Here is a 16,392-nt window from a genome sequence, read left to right as displayed (position 1 = left end):
CTTCATGTTATAGGGTTACCTTTGAAGCACCGACTAATCACAAAGCAAGGCTCCCTGATTTGCTTTTCCTGCTTGCAGAAACAGCTGCCAATGCTTCTCCAAAACCATCCTTTCCTCTTATCTGAGGGATTGTATAAGTCCAGCGCAAGCACGCATGAGTAATTCTTCATTACCTGTTCGCAGCACGGCTGGCAGCCCCAAAAGATGTCTCAATAAAAACCTAAACTGTGGGCACTGATATTATTGGCTAGAGTTTACTTTCAGCATTTCCAAATAGACAAACAGCTGGAGTGGCTCAGGCCAGCTACGTGTCAGTTCAGCCCAGTATTCTGTCTCTCCCAGTAACAAACGAATGGGGAAAAAAAAAACATCAGAAAACCACCAAGAACGTGTAAGTAGGGACAAAGAAAAACAACTGCTCTCTCGTTGCACCTCTCAGCTGCCCCGCTCGATATTGCATCTGACCACCGCCAGCCTTCGGTGGACCTGTCTTCCACTATTTTTTTTAATCCACATCTTCCATCTTCTGCAATATCTAGTTACTGTAAGTTTTACAACTTAATACTTTTGAAAAACACACTGTTGTTTTAAATAGGCAGATACGTGGATACTGATGAGTATTCCCCATGATGCTTCTACTATTAAAAATAACAACTAACCTCTGCCCCTTTACCTTGTTCAGACCACTTATTGTTCTATAGGTCCTACAACATTCTCTTCATTCTTTTTTTTCTCCTTTTTTTTGGCCAAAAAACTTCCAGCCAGTTATGTTAATAACTTGTTAACTAGTAACTATCACTGGACAGAACCACTGCTGAGTACCTTCCCCTTAACTGCTTTAAACGGCAGCTGGATCCTGCTTCCACTGTAGCAGCCTCTCCATTAAATCTTCAAACGCTGCTGCAGTGACGGTACCTCCTCTGCACTGCTGTAATAACGGTACCGCCGAGATGGGAGAAAGTCTCTCATGTGACATGGGGCAGAACTGAGGGGATAAAAGGCTTGCTCAAACACGGCAGGGAAGAAGAAGGCTGAGCGTTTGGCTCGGTCCTGTTTTAGCCGCTGGACTGCCCTTATCGCAGAACGCACATTTGCTTTGGAGGCGAAGGTTCATCACAAGCGCGCACAGCTCAGCCAGAGGATCACAGCAAGAGAAAATGGGAGCAGAGCACTTTAAGAGCGCCCTGGGAAGCTGTAACCTGAAGCCTGCCGAAGGCTGGGCTGGGGAGGCAGCAAAAAGCAGATGTGGCTGCGTTGAGCCCACACTGGCCCCGGCTCGCACCCGCTGGGAAGCTGCGGCAGCGGCGGCCGAGAGGAGCCCGAGGTAAGGGGCAGCTCGGGCTGCTTGCGCTGCCCCCGTGTCGGCAGCCAGGGGCCAGGGAGTGCCAGGGGTGTAAAGGGTGCAGGGATGATGCTGGGGAGCTCTTGGGGAGCCGGGGAATGGGGAAAAAAACGGTTCTGCTGCAGGCGTGAAAAGGCGCGACGCCCGCCAGGTAGGTGAGCAATCTCAGCGAGGGTTGGCAGCCAGCAGCATCCCAGGGCACCTCTTTGCCACCGGGGCAGACGTGTGCTCAGGGACTGGGGGATTTTTTTCCCCTTTTCTGCCCTTCTAGTACCTGTGTTGCAGCTGGGAAGAGGCTTTTTCTTTGCAACGGTAACAATTTTGGCGATAGTCAACTCCTCTAGGTCTGGTGGTCGCAGGATGCCTCAGGAGTGGTGCTGTGGGGTGGAGCAATCACAGAGAGGTCTGAGCTCGTGGGTGCTGTTTCGTAGGAGCCCTAAAATCAGAAGCATTCATAAACGATTTGAGACTTGTACCACTATAGATGGAAAGCAAAACATTTCACTTCGCACCTGCAGGCCTTCGCAAACAGACAGCTCCAAGGCGCAAAGTTCCTCCTCAGCTCATTTCTCGTTTCTTCCTGTACCTTCCTGACTGTAACATCACACGCTGCATGCTGTTGCTCCTTCTCTTCTTTTTAAAGGCAGCTACAGATTTTAATAGCATGCCTGAAAACATCCAACACCTTTTCTCCAACCAAATTCTTCCCTCTCTGCATTTTTGGCTGTGGACTAAAGGCCATGCAAATAGAATCCAGATGTTCAGGCCAATTCAAATGCAAAAGGCTTTGTCCTTCTAAAATGGAAATTGCTTTTTGGCAAAGTTCGAGAAATATGAAGCTGGTGACAGTACTGGCAAAAACAATATAAATCTGCAAAACCAATCTCCGCTCCTATACTCCCAGGAGCTCAGTATAGTTGGAAGCAGGGATTGTGCTGAACCTTTTTTTCAGAGAAAAGGTTACGCTCCATGGAAAACCCATCTCCAAACCAGACTGGGCCAAACCTCTTCTGCTCAGCATGCGAGAACACCGCTTGGTGCAGGCATCCTCAAAAGCCCTAGCGCCATGCCCTAGCTTTGCTTAGACGCATGCAGGGCTTGTCATCTCTGTTTCAGCGTGGTGCCTATTCATTTTAAAGCTCTGCAATGATACAAGCAATCCCAGCATCATACCCACTGTCATACCACCAAACATGGTTTGTTGCAGTGTAATAAGTCCTCTTAATAAGCATTTCCTGCACCAGAATATCTCATCTACTCAGCAACTGGGATAGCACGATGCGAGTGCACAGGGAAAAAGAGGTACCACTTTTATCTTACACTGCCTAAACATACGCGAGAACTTCAGACGTCCACCGTGACACCACTCTCTCCAAGACAGAAGTACCTCCAGAAGAAAAGGGTTTGGGGAGGAAAGGGAAACGGTGAGCTGTCTTTCACTGAAGGAAAACCTCTGCCTGAACAGACTGGGTCCTGAACTCTGGCTGTCGTAGCCACGTGGCTTTAAGTTGTATTTCTACCAGCAGGCATGTTTCCTTTATAGCTGCAGTTAATCTGAAACACATGTTATTTCTCTTACTTCGCTGGATGCTTGGATCACAGGGGTTAGTTAAATACAACCCTCTTCCTTTAATTTCTGGGAATCTATATAAATATTGCCTCAGACCAGCCGCAGTGGCGTCTGTACTCAGGGGCATGACACTTCTGCAGTAGCTCTGGTTTACCCGCAGTGAAACCCTGGGTTAACACACTGCCCTTTGGACCAGACAGATCTGTCTGGAAGGGCCACATATGCCAATGCTGGAGTGATTAAAAGTGGATTCCACAGAAGGAAGCTTATCAGCTTTGGAAAGTTTGGTACTTTTCTCCCACCTCCATTAAAAAAATGGAATAAGCCAAGCTCTGTCTCTAGATCTGGCACAGCATTAGGTATTTACTCCCAGCCCTTTTCCTCTCTGTCTTGTAAGAAAGATCTTCTATTGGTCTGTTATCAAACTGCAAATAAGAAGCAAAGGATTCAGTATAGCCTTCCAAGTACATGCAGACACAAGAAACATGGTAAATTAGTGCCCGAGGCAGAAAACTTGTTTACCAGAGCAGTAGGCAGACAGTTCTTCTCTTCTGCCCCATTCAACAACATGAATTTGCTACCTTTTATAAACGCTGATGTGTTGAATTTTTAGTCTAAAACTCAGAAGATATGATTTAGTGCCTTTCTTGACCATGGCACTCAGTAGCTGCCAGCATCAGTGTGGTTTGGGCCACACACATCTGCTTTTGTGTTCAGACACACCCAGGCATGTGTGTTTGCCCAATTTTGAAGTCATTGGAGCCAGGCTGGCTGAATACTTGGAGCAAGCTAGAGAAGAAGAAAACCCAGCTAAGATCAGGTGTGTGTTTCACAATCAAGAGGAACAAGCAGCAGCACGTCACTGCAGTTCCTGTCACAACCAGGTACAGCAAACAGGAGCAGCAGAGATGTATTTTTCTCAGTTGCTCAAACTGTCATGTTCTTACTCTGTAGGTTCAGGCATGCAGATTCCAGCGGTTCTCCTTTTCCTGGGTCTTTTAACTGTCCCAAGCAGATCCCAGAATTCGGCTGCTGGGCAGGTAAGTAGAAGACAACAGCAGAGAGTGAGAGCCATACTTGAAGCAGGTAATTTAATTTTAGAAAGTCTTACGAAAGGATTAAACGCTACCCTCCTAAGTTACTAGGTTTTTATTTAGCAACATAATGAGACTAACTCCTGCTTTACGCAGATAAAACCAAAGCAGTTAGAGTCATCTCCTGATGTGAGGCAGATACAGGGGATTCCAACCTGAGCACTGCCTTCAGCTTTCTTGGGACGCTTTAAAGCGAAATCACTATTCCTACACTCTATCAGGAAGATTAAGCCACTACTTCTGCGGATCACAGGAGAGTGTCTGCAGATTGCTTGCCTTTGAAATGCTTCTGATTGCACCTGCCCTTGTAAAGTGCAAGTCTAAACAAAGTGCTCCTTGTGCTTGCTAGAACTCTGCCACCACTGATGGAGCTAATGCTGGCGAGGTCGAAGAGGAAGATCCATTCTATAAAAGCCCTGTAAACAAGCTGGCAGCTGCAGTCTCCAACTTTGGCTATGACCTGTACCGTCAGCAATCTAGCCGGACAGCCACTGCCAATGTGCTACTGTCTCCGTTCAGTCTGGCTACTGCACTCTCTGGTCTCTCACTCGGTGAGTTCCTGCCCCCTTTTTTCACGTGCTGTTTGACTTGCCAGGCCTTCCTTCATGCTGTTGTCCTTGTTGTTGGCAGGGGCTGGAGAACGAACAGAAGATGTCATTTCTCGTGCTCTCTTCTACGATCTACTTAACAAAGCTGAGGTCCACAACACCTACAAGGACCTACTGGCCGCTGTGACTGGACCAGAGAAGAGCCTGAAAAGCGCCTCCCGTATCATCTTGGAGAAAAGTACAAGTCCTTCTTCCCCTCTATCAAAATTTACCTATATAAACTAGCAGCAGGTAGAAAACACTGAACCAATAGCACCACAGTAACAGCCTTGGCTCTCAGACTGTTAAGCCACAACAGACAGTGTGTGGAATGCATTCCTGCTCCAGATAAAGCCTGGAAAGTTTGCGTACATATAAATAAGTGAAAAGACCAGACATGCACCAAAAGGCACTGGTGAGAGAGCAACTAGCATGCACAAGACTTAGAAGAAACTTGCTGCGAGGATTTTGCCTTCACTCTAGGTTTCCTGGCAGATGCTGCTAACTACCAAGAACCACAAATCACATTTTCCTATTTGTGACAGCATTCAGCCAGTTTTCTTTGTTTAATTCATTGCAGAAATATTTGAGATATCTGCTTTCAGCATGCAATGAACATCTGCTGAGAAAGCTGAGAGCTATTCTTTGGAACATGCTAGTTCCCAGAATCCAATAGGCTGAGTAAGCTACGCTCATATAGAAAAAGCTGGAAAAAAAAAGACAGATTGATTGATGTAGGAATAGCTGTGTCCAAGCCTTCTCTTGTTATCTCTCATCTTTACTTTTCAGAGAGAGTTATTCCATACCCTAGCATGGCTGGCTACGGGACTGAATCAGTTTCCTCCGCTCATTCTTTTTCAAAGCAGGTTTCAGGATACACACAGCCACAGATCTGTTTTATGAGAGAACTGCTGCTGGGCTTTGGATTGCAGTTTGCAGCCTTGAAATTGTTTTGATAAGGGAGCTAACTGCAACATTGATCTTTTTGTTCCCCAGGACTGAGGGTGAAGTCTGCTTTTCACAGCCAACTCGAGAAGTCCTACAAAATGCGTCTGAGGGCATTAAGTGGCAATGCCCAATTAGACCTTCAAGAAATCAACAACTGGGTTCGGCAGCAGACAAAGGGGAGGATTCTGCGGTTTATGAAAGACATGCCCACAGATGTCAGCATTCTCCTTGCTGGGGCTGCTTACTTCAAGGGTAAGAACGCTGCATACTCTGTTACAGAGAAGGACTATTAAGTACATGTTAGAAGAGATGTGAGGGAATGATCTCACTGCCAGTAGCGCAAACAGACTGCCAGAGATGAATATAAGAAGAAAGCGTTTGAGCATGTTTAATAAACAAGAAAAAAAAATGCATGCTACCTAAACAGAAGTAGTCCTCAAGGGAGGAATTATTGCTCCTGGGAAGCTGAATCTTGACCTGTTTGCAGTAACAGAGCAGAGAAGAAAGTGTAAGCTAGCAAAACTCAATGGCAAAGAAAATATTAACATTTAGGGAAGGCAGAGGTTAAAAACTGTACTGAGCCTTAGTACCACACTGTAGAGGGCATGGAGGGAGATGCTGGAAAGCTGTTCTAGAGCGTGCTCCAAGCCAGCACCTACAGAATCCAGTGTCCTGGAGAATTACCGCTTAGAGACAAGGAGCAAAACAAAGGTGGGGAGAGAAGTGCTTTATGTGCATGGACACAATTGTTACCCTTTAAAATAGTTTTGTAATTGCATAAGTGGACATCAGCTTCCCAACAGCTACTCCACCCATGAGCTGGCTTGATTTTTTATTTTTTTTTAATTTCTCCTTTAGCCAATTCTCAGATGAAAAGGAGGGGCCTAAAAGTGGCAGTAAATCAATAGGTCCAATCAGTCTATTTCCATCTCTACTACCATTCCTTTATGTCTCAACTTTTAAAGCACAAATAATGCATATACAAAGCACAAGATTACTCAGCCGTAGACACAGGCCCAGTTTCCTATGCTATTATTCCAGAAAACCTTCCCTTTTATCTTTGAAAAAACAGGGACTTGGGGAACCAAGTTTGACACCAAGAAGACCGCTCTGAAGGACTTCCATCTGGATGAGGACAGAACTGTGAAGGTGTCCATGATGTCAGAGCCCAAGGCCATACTGCGATATGGTTTTGACTCAGAGCTCAACTGCAAGGTCAGACAGCAAATATTGCACAAGATCTAAACCTACTGAGGAACAGGCTCAGCTACACTTACCTGTTAACCTATTCCAGAAGACAGCCTCGCTCCACCCATCAGGCTAGTTCTGCAATCCCTGTTTTGAAAGGCACTATGCTTATTCTTGGAGTATTTTTCTTTCACATAGGCTGTGTGACAAGCAGTCCCGAGCTTAAATAATGCACGGATCCTACTAGCCTGTATTGCTCTATTTAAAGTTGAGTTAGAGGGACAGAACACAGAACTTTTTGATCTCTACTTCTTTCAACAAATCTTTCACCGTAGCATGAGCTCAAAGAAGGTGTCCCAGGTGGGAATCCCCCAAAGCAGTAGTGTAGTTCACTACAGGATTCACCAGGTGAAAAAGAGCTCTTGCCATCTACTAATTGAGAGGGGGAAGCAGAGGTTGATGAAATCTTGGGCACGAGAAAGGTCAGGGAACATCACGTCCAATAAAAGCAACCAGATAGGAGACAAAACGTTAACTGGAAAGGCTGACCAGGCAGTCAAGGGTTCAGGTCTGGGACTGGTACAGGGGAGGGTAAAACTGTCTCCTGTGGGGATGGCCCTTTCTTATTCGTAACTGGCCTTCCAGATTGCCCAGCTGCCACTGACAGAAGGAGTCAGCGCCATGTTCTTCCTGCCTACGAAGGTGACCCAGAATATGACTCTGATTGAGGAAAGCCTCACTTCTGAGTTTGTCCATGACGTCGACAAGGAGCTGAAGACAGTCCATGCGGTGCTAAGCTTGCCCAAGCTAAAGCTGAACTATGAAGAGGCACTTGACAGCACTCTAAAGGAGACAAGTATGTACATCACACTACCTCTACAGACTGCCAGGTCTGAAAGCAGGAGGCAAGTTGCTTCCTGCTCACAGAAAACATGATGCTGGTGGGTTATTAGTTTGGCCCTGCTCTCAGTCTTACAGATTTCACCATCAGCTAAACCACCTCGGCCCAGGACTCCTCAACTTTTATCATATCTGTCCATCAAGCTCATACACTGTTTCTGAGATGCAGAGGGAGAAGCACAGTACAAGCAGATCTAAACTTCTTCTCCCCGTTGCCCCCATTAAACTCTACCTGAGCAGCTATGTGATGCCCTCCTGTATCACAGCATTAGCAGTACCGCTCCTCCATCTGACATCTATGCCTTTAGTTAACGGAATTTTCTTTCTTTCCTCCAGGGCTCCAATCACTTTTCACATCACCTGATTTTACCAAGATCTCTGCCAAACCTATTAAGCTATCTCATGTGCAACACAAGGCAATTCTGGAGCTTAACGAAGATGGGGAAAAATCCACACCGATTCCTGGGGTGAACGCTGCTCGTCTGACCTTCCCCATAGAATATCACGTGGACAGACCTTTCCTTCTTGTGCTGCGAGATGATACCACTGGAACCCTCCTCTTCATTGGAAAGATCCTGGACCCCAGGAGTGTTTAGATCCGTTCACAGTAATTTGCGATGGTAGGGCTCAAATGGAAGGGGTGGTATTGGGAGGGATACTCGCTCCCTGCTCTGCTGCACAAAGACACAACTTGCAAATTTTATGCCTTTATGCTGCAATAAAAGAGCTTTTGCTATTAATCTCCACAACCCCAGTATTCTTCCTTGAAGGACTCTCCTGTATACATCACGTTTTCACACTCCCATTTTCCCTACACTGAGCCCCAATGCAGTTCTGTCCTATATGCAAACATCAGTCTAGTATATACTGGATTTTCCCCTATCCCATCTTCCAAGCTGAAGCTAGTTGTTCATACTGAATCCCTCATCCCTGATGGGACTGCTCTGCTAGCCCTCCAAGTTCTGCAGTGTCCCCTCTTCATAGAGTCATAGAATTGTTAGAGTTGGAAAGAACCTTAAAGATCTAATTCCAATCGCCCTGCCATAGGCAGAGACACCTCCCACCAGAGGGGCTCAAAGCCCCATACAACCTGGTCCTGAACACATCCAGGGATGGGGAATCCATAACTTCTCTGGGCAACCTGTTCCAGTGCCTCACCACCCTCATAGTAAACAATTTCTTCCTTATATCTAATCTAAATCTCCTCTTACAGCTTGTAAGTTTGCACTTCCCAGCCTGCTGCCTCATCCACTCCAACCATTTACATTTCACACTGACAAGAAAGAAAGCGCTTCAATGGTATTAGAAGTAAAAGGCAACGTGGTCTGGATGACTGCATGTTCGTGACCAGCAGAGTACCACTCATGGGAGACTCACATCTCTAGAAACACACTTGTAAGCATCTCGGGCATTTGCTTCAAACCCATATGCAGAAACTCTACAACAGCATCTATTTCCACCACAGCACACGCAGACCCCTCAGGTTAGAACCGGTCATTTTATTTACAACAGTCTCACTAAAGAGCATTTCAGATTTCACTCAAGATGTTACACACAATTTTCCAGCTTGTACTACATGACTACCTTACCACACAAAACTTAGCTTTGATGAAAGATCACATTGCAGCTTCCTTTGATAGGGAAATTAAGTCCTCTGAAGGATGCTTCTGGGAAGCTCTAACAGACAGGTCTTCATCTCTTGTAGTTCCCGGATCTGAGTACTCTGAGGACCACAGTGCACTGTCAGAATCTTCTCTGCTCTTTGAATTGTGCTCAGAGCTTCAGAAACTGCAAATCTGAAATAGGAAGTGAGTAAGAAGAGTATACAAAATACTTAACTCAGCTCCCTTGACTTGCACAACCTTCGACCCTTCCCCCAAAAAACCTAAGCCTGTTCACGGGTATAGATCCTACCCTCCACTGCCTTTCAACACCAGGCAAATAGCACGCACTTCAGCTGCAAAGGGAGGATGGGTTAAAAAAAATTAAAGAGATGGACAAAAAACTAAAACATTGAGTATATGTATGCACTACTTCCTCGCTGCAGCTCCCGCTAAAATTCAGACAGTTAAAGGGAGGTGTTGTTAAAAGACGTGCCGTAGTCTGGGGATTTGCTTGTCAGAAGAGGGTCGAAACAGAGCAAGGAGATTTTATTTCCTTGTTTGGAAAGATGTCAGCAACATTGTACAGCCACGTAAACATTGAGGGTGACTAGTTGTTAGAATAAAACAATAGGATGGGGAGAAACGGAGCCAGGGAATGGAAAAGAATAGGGAGGCACAAAGCAAAGAAATGGGTCCAAAGAGAGGCATAAAAGACAAGTGAACCCCATTACGGTTAATGAACTTGCATTTGAGTAGTATACAACTCTTGTACCCGTGCCTAAGGTCCTGCAAGGTGCCAAGGACCGCCTGCCGTGATATTGTGTCAGACACACAGGAACGGTGCAGGGAAGGGAGAGAGAATGAAAGCAACTTTACCCATTGAAGAGAATTTGTGCCAGTTTGAAAAGTTCATGACCCATTTCTACACTTGATGGCCCGTGATGCGTTTCTACAATCTGAATACTTCTCTCTAGGTGTCTGGCTGCTTCCTGCCACTTTCCTGATTGGGAAAAAAAACAAACAAACAAACAAATCACCATGAATAAATACTGTTTAGAGTCACAGTCATCCAGAGTTTGACAGCATTATGCAAAGCATGATGAACTATGCACACAGCATTCTTGAGAGGTTGCTGTCCTCTGAACCAGGACAAGGAAACTAGAAGAAAGTGAGATCACACTGTTCATTGACAGATGGGAACACAGTTTTAGCTAAAGCAGTCTTTCTGAGAGCTCCACTGTCAAAACTAGAGAAATGCAGTAGGGGAAAAGTAAAAAGGCTAGTCAGGGAAAATGCTAGTCTTGTTAAATTCAAAGTTCAGAAAACTAAAGACAATCTTGAGAGAGAAGACAATGCCATACCAAGAGTAGCATAGACCTGTGCCAGATGATCCTCCATCTCTCCCATCAGCAAATGCTCCGGTGACAAGAAGTTTCTAGCATCCATCTGACACTTCAGGAGCATTTTGATAGCCTCATCTATAAAACAGGATATAAAGTTCATCTTAGTGGCCAGTCTCTGGATTGACATGATCCACGAAATGAAACCAGTCCACTCTCATCTCTGTATCTTACACAACTCGAGCTGGATTTGGTTCGGATTCAACATCTACTTCCTCTGCAACCCTCCTCACTCTAATGCAGGGCTGGCCAGACTCGCTCCAGGAAAGCAAGGCCTGAGAATGCATAACTCCAAAGTTATCCCGAGTTCTTTTAGTCACTATGGAACAACGTGTGACTTAGATTAACACCCAGATCAGGAGTATAAAAAACCTAAAGCTCAAGTCCCCAGGGACACCAGGCTTCATGCCAGGGGACCTCAACTATGTAAGCAACAGTGCCATCTCACGGCCAGAACCATGTCTCCTGATGCGTACTCATGAGCTGCTGACCTTAAAGCAGAAAGCTGAGCCTTACCAGCCCTGCTGTCTCTTAGCAGTTCTAACGCTTTCTTGATTTGTCGCTGAAGGTCTCGTAAATGCCGTGACAGGCTCTCTCTGCTGACTGAGCGCGCACAAGCTTCATTTGAACAACAAAGCACGTCTTCCCCCTGTGGAAATCATCCCTGTGATCATTCCTGCTCACATTCAACTCAAAGCTTACTTTCCATAACCGTATCTCTGTATTATGCTACAGAGGTGCTAAACGTAGCTGAAAAACTAAGTGACTTCCTTGTAAACTGCTGTTAACTTACTCAGATTTTGGGAGAAACTTCCAGGAATAGCTATGATCACATGGGCCAGTCTGAGCCCACTACAGGCTAGGCCAAAGCAGGGTCATGAGTTACACAACTGATGTTCACACAAAGCATGTACTGTGTTGTCTTTTCTAACACACACTACATGCTGTTCTCATTTCCATCCTGTGAACTGCAGATAGTGAGACTCTCACTACACGGAGCCCCTGCAATTACACCATGTTCTAGACTTCAGGCCCCAATTTTCTTTCCTAAATATCCCCCTCCACCCAGTACTATATCCCCCTGATATTATGAGGTTCCTCCTGCAAGTTCCAAGGGATTTTAACTTCCTGTTAAGGGCAGTATTTTCCCTCTAATGCTGGAAGATTGACAAACAAGAACTTTGCAAGGAAGCTGCTCAGAACAGTGAGATACTGCCTTGACTCTGCAGGGACTTTTAGCTTCAAAGCAGAGGTCCTGGACACAGGTCTTTAAATCCTGCCTTTCCCAGAGACCCAAACATTACACATCCTGATCATGTTAAACAATCATAATTATGGAGGAACTACCTGCATTGAAGCCTGGCAGCTAGGACAGCAAAATGAGTTCCTCACGGACACCACACTCTTGTCGCCAGACTCTAACTCCTCAAGGCACGCCTGACAGTGGCACTCAAAGAAATACTGACTGAGAAGCTGTCGTCTCTCAGCAACCTTCATTCTACATCGGTGAGGCCCTGCAAAAGGATGGCAAAGGTAGAAAGCGCTGAACAAGTACAGTTCCTAACATTAGCCTAAAATCTATCTTTGTTAAAACGGAGACTAAACGGAACATCTTTTGGGGAGTACAAAACCGGAGACTGTGAAAGCGTGATAGTGGGCTTAAGAGATAAACACTTGGTTTGATAGCTTTGATCAAGGCTCATACGTAAACAAAGACTCTAGCAACATTAGGCTGGGAATCGTGATATTATTAGCTATCAGTCAGCGTGCCAAGCAGAGGTGAAAGGATGTCTGTGTCTTGAGACAGAGTTAACACTTACCATAGCAATGGAAAATCTCCTGGCCGCTTGAGATTGGCTGTGATGCCCTGACAGTGGCAGCTGTCCCACTAAATGACACACTGATATTGGGGCTGCACGAATGGTTCAGAAGGCTGAGGACAGGGAAGAAGGCTGTTGCCAGGCGCACGGGTTTCTTATTTACAACAGCACCATCTCCAGACCCTAAAGAAAGAGGAAAAACAAGTATGTTAAGAATGAATTCTCTGTAACCCGTCACAAATTGGGCACTAGAAAGATTCTTTCCCTAGAGAGACTATTTCCCTAGAAAGATTCTTTTAATAGAAAGATTTCTGGTGTATTGCTACAATAAAAAATAGCTAAATATCATCTACGTATGCACCAAAGAACAGGCTGGCATGGGACAGGACATTAATTTTAAGCAAGTCATTCCTATCTGTAACAAGAGCTTTCTACAGCTCTTTGCTTCACATGAAACAGATAAGCAAGGATAACAAAGAAGAGCTTAAAAGTTTTTCTTACCCAACTCCCGCATTACAGTGATCGCTTGTGCATTACATTGCAGCTGCAACACATGCCTCAGCATTGCTTCTGCCATAATCTGCAGCTCTGGAGACAGCTCATCAGATGTTTTTTCACATGCCTTAGGTCCGGACCCCTTCTCAGACAATTCCCGATTCAGAACAGCAGCCTCCAGACCGGCTTCTTGCAGTTTCCTGCATATAGCTACTACACTCAGCATGCAAAGGAACTTATGTTCAGGGCTATGCTTCTCAGCATGTGGCAAGAGGTTGAACACAGCTCGGTAAGAACTCTGGTACTGGCCATTATCATTACAACCAGGGATACCTCTGGTTCCAGTTCTCGTATCTGGTGCCTCACTGGGATGTTTACATCTTGCCTTGGTGTTATGAAGATCTTCATCATCATCATGGGACTGCTCCACCAGCCTGCTAACCTCTGAAAATCCTGCCAGTAGAACAGTCCTTAAAGCAACATGGCAGAAGACCCCTAACGTGAGAAGCAGCGCTCCCAAGGAGCACTCTGTCCTGTGGTATTGCTCCCATGCCGTATCTGCACAGTTTTGGCTGCAGTACTTTGCATAACTGCACCCACGGCAAGGCACAGAGGCTAAAAGCTGCTTCAGACAACGGTGGCAATAAAGATCTGCATTAGTGAATCGAGTATCCCACACCATTTCACTGCTGTCCTGTAGCAGGCGGCTCTCCCCTTCTTCTGGGCAGAGCACGCTTACAAAGGCCTCCTCTTTCAACAGGTTCTGTCCTGGCAGGATGTCCCGTGAGGCCACCAAGTGACGTCCTTTCTCTGTATTGAACTTCAAGCTCAAAGATGAAGACGCACCTGAAATACTGTCGTTCTCTTCCCAGATCTCTGGCTCTCTTTGAGTATCACCGCACGTTTCTCGTGCAGCCTCTGGACAGCTCTCTCTCTCAAGTACTTTAAGCTTCAGTTGATTTAACTTTTTCAGCAGCGTCTGGTGTGCAGGACTAGTCATAATCCCATCCAGAGCAATTTTATTTTCCACTGCAGCGAGGGTGTCTGCTGCATCCTGTACCCTCCCCAAGCACAGCATGCATTCAGCTTTCCGCAGCAAGACCTTGGGCAGCAGTCTGTCTGGATAGCCATGACTTTGAGCCCTGGCAATATCTTCCAAACAAACCTAGAAACAAAGATAAGGCCTTTTAAATGTACTTGAAAATCACGTGCACTTTTATTCCGTCTAAGATTCAACATGTTTTAGTAAGACTGTTAATCGGCAAATTTCCCGTTCATAGCCAATCTGCGGCCAGATAAAAACTCCTAACATAGAATAAGAAGGAAAGCGTGGAAGTCTAAGTAACGATGGAAGCTTTGAGCACAGCTTCAGCAGCTTACCTCTCTTGCTCTGACAACCTGTCGTTATTGCGGCCTTTACAGAAGCAGCCACCTGAGGCCCCCCGTGCAGACATTGCATGCCAACACCTCAGATACCGCTTGGGCTTTTCTTTGCCCTATTCCCCTTGTGCACACTGATCTGCTCCAGGACGCTCAGGAGCCCAGCCACCACCCCTCAGGGGCACCCCAAAACCTCTTACCTCAAAGTGGCCGAGGTGAAAGAGAGCAGCCGAGCGGTTGGCAAAGCACAGGGACGCCTCGGGGCTGCCGGGGAGCTCGTGGGACGCTGCCTGCGGAGGAGAACGGAGGGCGCTGCCTCACGGGGGGGGGGCACCACGGGCTGTGCCTCACCGGGGGCACCCTCAGCGGGACCCTCCTCACCCGGATGCTCCCTCACGGGGGAAACCCCAAACACCGGGCCTCGGGGCGACCCCGAACACCGGGGGGGGACCCCAAACGCCGGGGGGGGGGGGGTAAACGCCGGGGGGGGACCCCAAGAGCCCCGTACCCGCGAGTAGAGCAGCGCAGCATCACCGTAGCAGCAGCCGCCGAACCGCCGGTTCCCCTCCTCCCGGTACCAGCGAGCGGCCGCCGGTTCCTTGCCGGTGCGCGCCCGGCGGCACAGCCGCTGCAGGGCCGCCGCCTCCTCCGCTCCGGGCCTAACGGGACAACGGGAGGGGGGGGTATCAGCACCGTTAGGCCCGGCCCGGCTTGTCCCGGCCCCTCCGGCCCCACCGCTCACCTGAGGAGGCCGCAGGCCACCCGCAGCGCCTCGCCCGGCGGCGCCGCCTCCAGCCGTTCCCTCAGCGCCGGCCCCAGCGCGGCCCGGCACCGCGCGGCGCAGCGCCGCCATTCCTCCACCGGCAGCGCCATGGAGCCGCGCTCCCACCGCCTAATGGCGGCGCCCAGCCGGGTGAACCCCGGGAGCGCTTCCGCCGTACGGGGCCGGGCAGCCAATAGGAGCGCTGGGATTGCTGGCGTCATGACGCGCCGGAAGCGGGAGCGCGGCTCGGAGCGGCGGGAGGATTTGGCGGTGGCGGAGCGCGGCGGGAGAGGCGGCACCATGAACGTGCGGCTCAGCGAGGGCGCCATCGCGGTGAGCGGCCCCGAGGCGGCCCCGCGCTCCGGGACCGGACGGGGGAACGCGTCTGGGCCCGCCTGGGCTCGGTTCGGGCCCGGTTCGGGTTGTGGCGGGGCGCGAAGGCTGCGCGAGGCCTGGCGAGGAGGGCTCGGGGCCGGGGGCGCGGCCCGGGGAGGGCGGCGGGGACCCGGTGCAGGTCCCGGCGCTGAGGGGAGCGGCGCGGTGCCGTGCTCTGAGGTGGTGCCGGCCCTGAGAGCCTCTGGTGGGCCCGCTGGTGCCAGCCTGTCCCTGCCCCCCCCCCCCCGGGGGCCTCCTCCAAGCTCGCGTGGCGGTGGCACCTTGCTGAGTTTCTCTTTTTCTCCTCTCCAGGCCATCATGCAGGGGGAGAGCGTCACGAAGCCTGTGCTGCAAGTCATCGTGAGTACTCCCGGCCGTCTCTTGCTGCTGGCGGGTCGGTGGTCAGCTTCAACGTGGGGTGGAGCGGGGCTGTGCTGCAGCCAGGAGTGCTGTGCGGAGGAGCCTAGTGTGGCTGACGTGCCCTCGATGTCATTTAGAGTAATAGGTTTTGTGTGATTTGAGCTGTGCAGTTGATAGCTGCATTCAAGGTAGGCAAGTTCACTTTGCTTATTAATCATACAAGGGACCTTAAAGACCACCTAACTCCAACCCCCTGCTATGGGCAGGATGCCACCCCCTAGATCAGGTTGTCAGAGCCCCATCCAGCCTGGCCTTGGACACCTCTAGAGATGAGACATCCACACGTTCCCTGGGTGACCTGTGCCAGTGCCTCAGCACCCTTACAGCAAAGAATTTCCTCCTAATGTCTAGAAGGTGTCAATTCATGTTTTTGAAGGGCTTCTGAGGAAATGAGGAGGAAGTAACAATCTGGTGTTTTCCCTATAGAATACACGGGCCATTGCTACAGGAAATGGGCCTCCACGTTACCGAGTGTTGATGAGCGACGGGGTTAACACGCTGTCCTG

The 16,392-nt window shown here is 48.4% G+C and overlaps 3 protein-coding genes across 3 annotated transcripts in view; 2 read left to right on the top strand and 1 right to left on the bottom strand.

The window, feature by feature from the left end:
* Positions 1–1,185: 1,185 nt before the first annotated feature.
* On the top strand, positions 1,186–8,378 carry SERPINF1 (serpin family F member 1). Its single transcript, XM_083806537.1, has 8 exons — positions 1,186–1,324; positions 3,867–3,952; positions 4,356–4,557; positions 4,637–4,792; positions 5,590–5,793; positions 6,614–6,756; positions 7,375–7,585; positions 7,966–8,378. The coding sequence occupies exons 2-8, from the start codon at positions 3,875–3,877 to the stop codon at positions 8,223–8,225; spliced, it is 1,254 nt and encodes a 417-aa protein (XP_083662663.1). The 5' UTR covers positions 1,186–1,324; positions 3,867–3,874; the 3' UTR covers positions 8,226–8,378.
* A 730-nt stretch (positions 8,379–9,108) lies between these two features.
* On the bottom strand, positions 9,109–15,204 carry SMYD4 (SET and MYND domain containing 4). Its single transcript, XM_083806531.1, has 9 exons — positions 15,071–15,204; positions 14,529–14,618; positions 12,955–14,113; positions 12,454–12,636; positions 11,981–12,147; positions 11,150–11,282; positions 10,595–10,711; positions 10,110–10,233; positions 9,109–9,425 (listed from the first exon to the last, which is right to left on the bottom strand). The coding sequence occupies exons 1-9, from the start codon at positions 15,179–15,181 to the stop codon at positions 9,275–9,277; spliced, it is 2,235 nt and encodes a 744-aa protein (XP_083662657.1). The 5' UTR covers positions 15,182–15,204; the 3' UTR covers positions 9,109–9,274.
* Positions 15,200–16,392, top strand: part of RPA1 (replication protein A1) — a gene marked incomplete at its 5' end in the record, with an annotated part of 22,898 nt that continues 21,705 nt past the window's right edge. Inside the window, 3 exons of the mRNA XM_083806532.1 lie at positions 15,200–15,424; positions 15,779–15,826; positions 16,313–16,391. Of these exons, the coding sequence (XP_083662658.1) occupies positions 15,200–15,424; positions 15,779–15,826; positions 16,313–16,391 (352 nt within the window). The remainder of the gene's footprint in view (positions 15,425–15,778; positions 15,827–16,312; position 16,392) is intronic.

This window comes from Anser anser (assembly GCF_964211835.1).
Source record: "Anser anser genome assembly, chromosome: 20".
Classification (NCBI taxonomy): domain Eukaryota; kingdom Metazoa; phylum Chordata; class Aves; order Anseriformes; family Anatidae; genus Anser; species Anser anser.
Note: the sequence above shows the minus strand (reverse complement) of the source record. Positions and strands in the feature narration are given on the sequence as shown.

Bases quoted from the DNA above. Each gene is read 5' to 3' on its own strand.
- SERPINF1 (XM_083806537.1), top strand. From the start codon at position 3,875: ATGCAGATTCCAGCGGTTCTCCTTTTCCTGGGTCTTTTAACTGTCCCA. The intron at 5,794-6,613 runs GTAAGAACGCTG...TTGAAAAAACAG, and splicing joins TGGGGCTGCTTACTTCAAGG to GGACTTGGGGAACCAAGTTT. The intron at 6,757-7,374 runs GTCAGACAGCAA...CTGGCCTTCCAG, and splicing joins ACTCAGAGCTCAACTGCAAG to ATTGCCCAGCTGCCACTGAC.
- SMYD4 (XM_083806531.1), bottom strand. From the start codon at position 15,181: ATGGCGGCGCTGCGCCGCGCGGTGCCGGGCCGCGCTGGGGCCGGCGCT. The intron at 11,283-11,980 runs GTAGTTCCTCCA...TGATTTCCACAG, and splicing joins GCTGCCAGGCTTCAATGCAG to GGGGAAGACGTGCTTTGTTG. The intron at 10,712-11,149 runs GTAAGGCTCAGC...CCTGTTTTATAG, and splicing joins GCTAAGAGACAGCAGGGCTG to ATGAGGCTATCAAAATGCTC.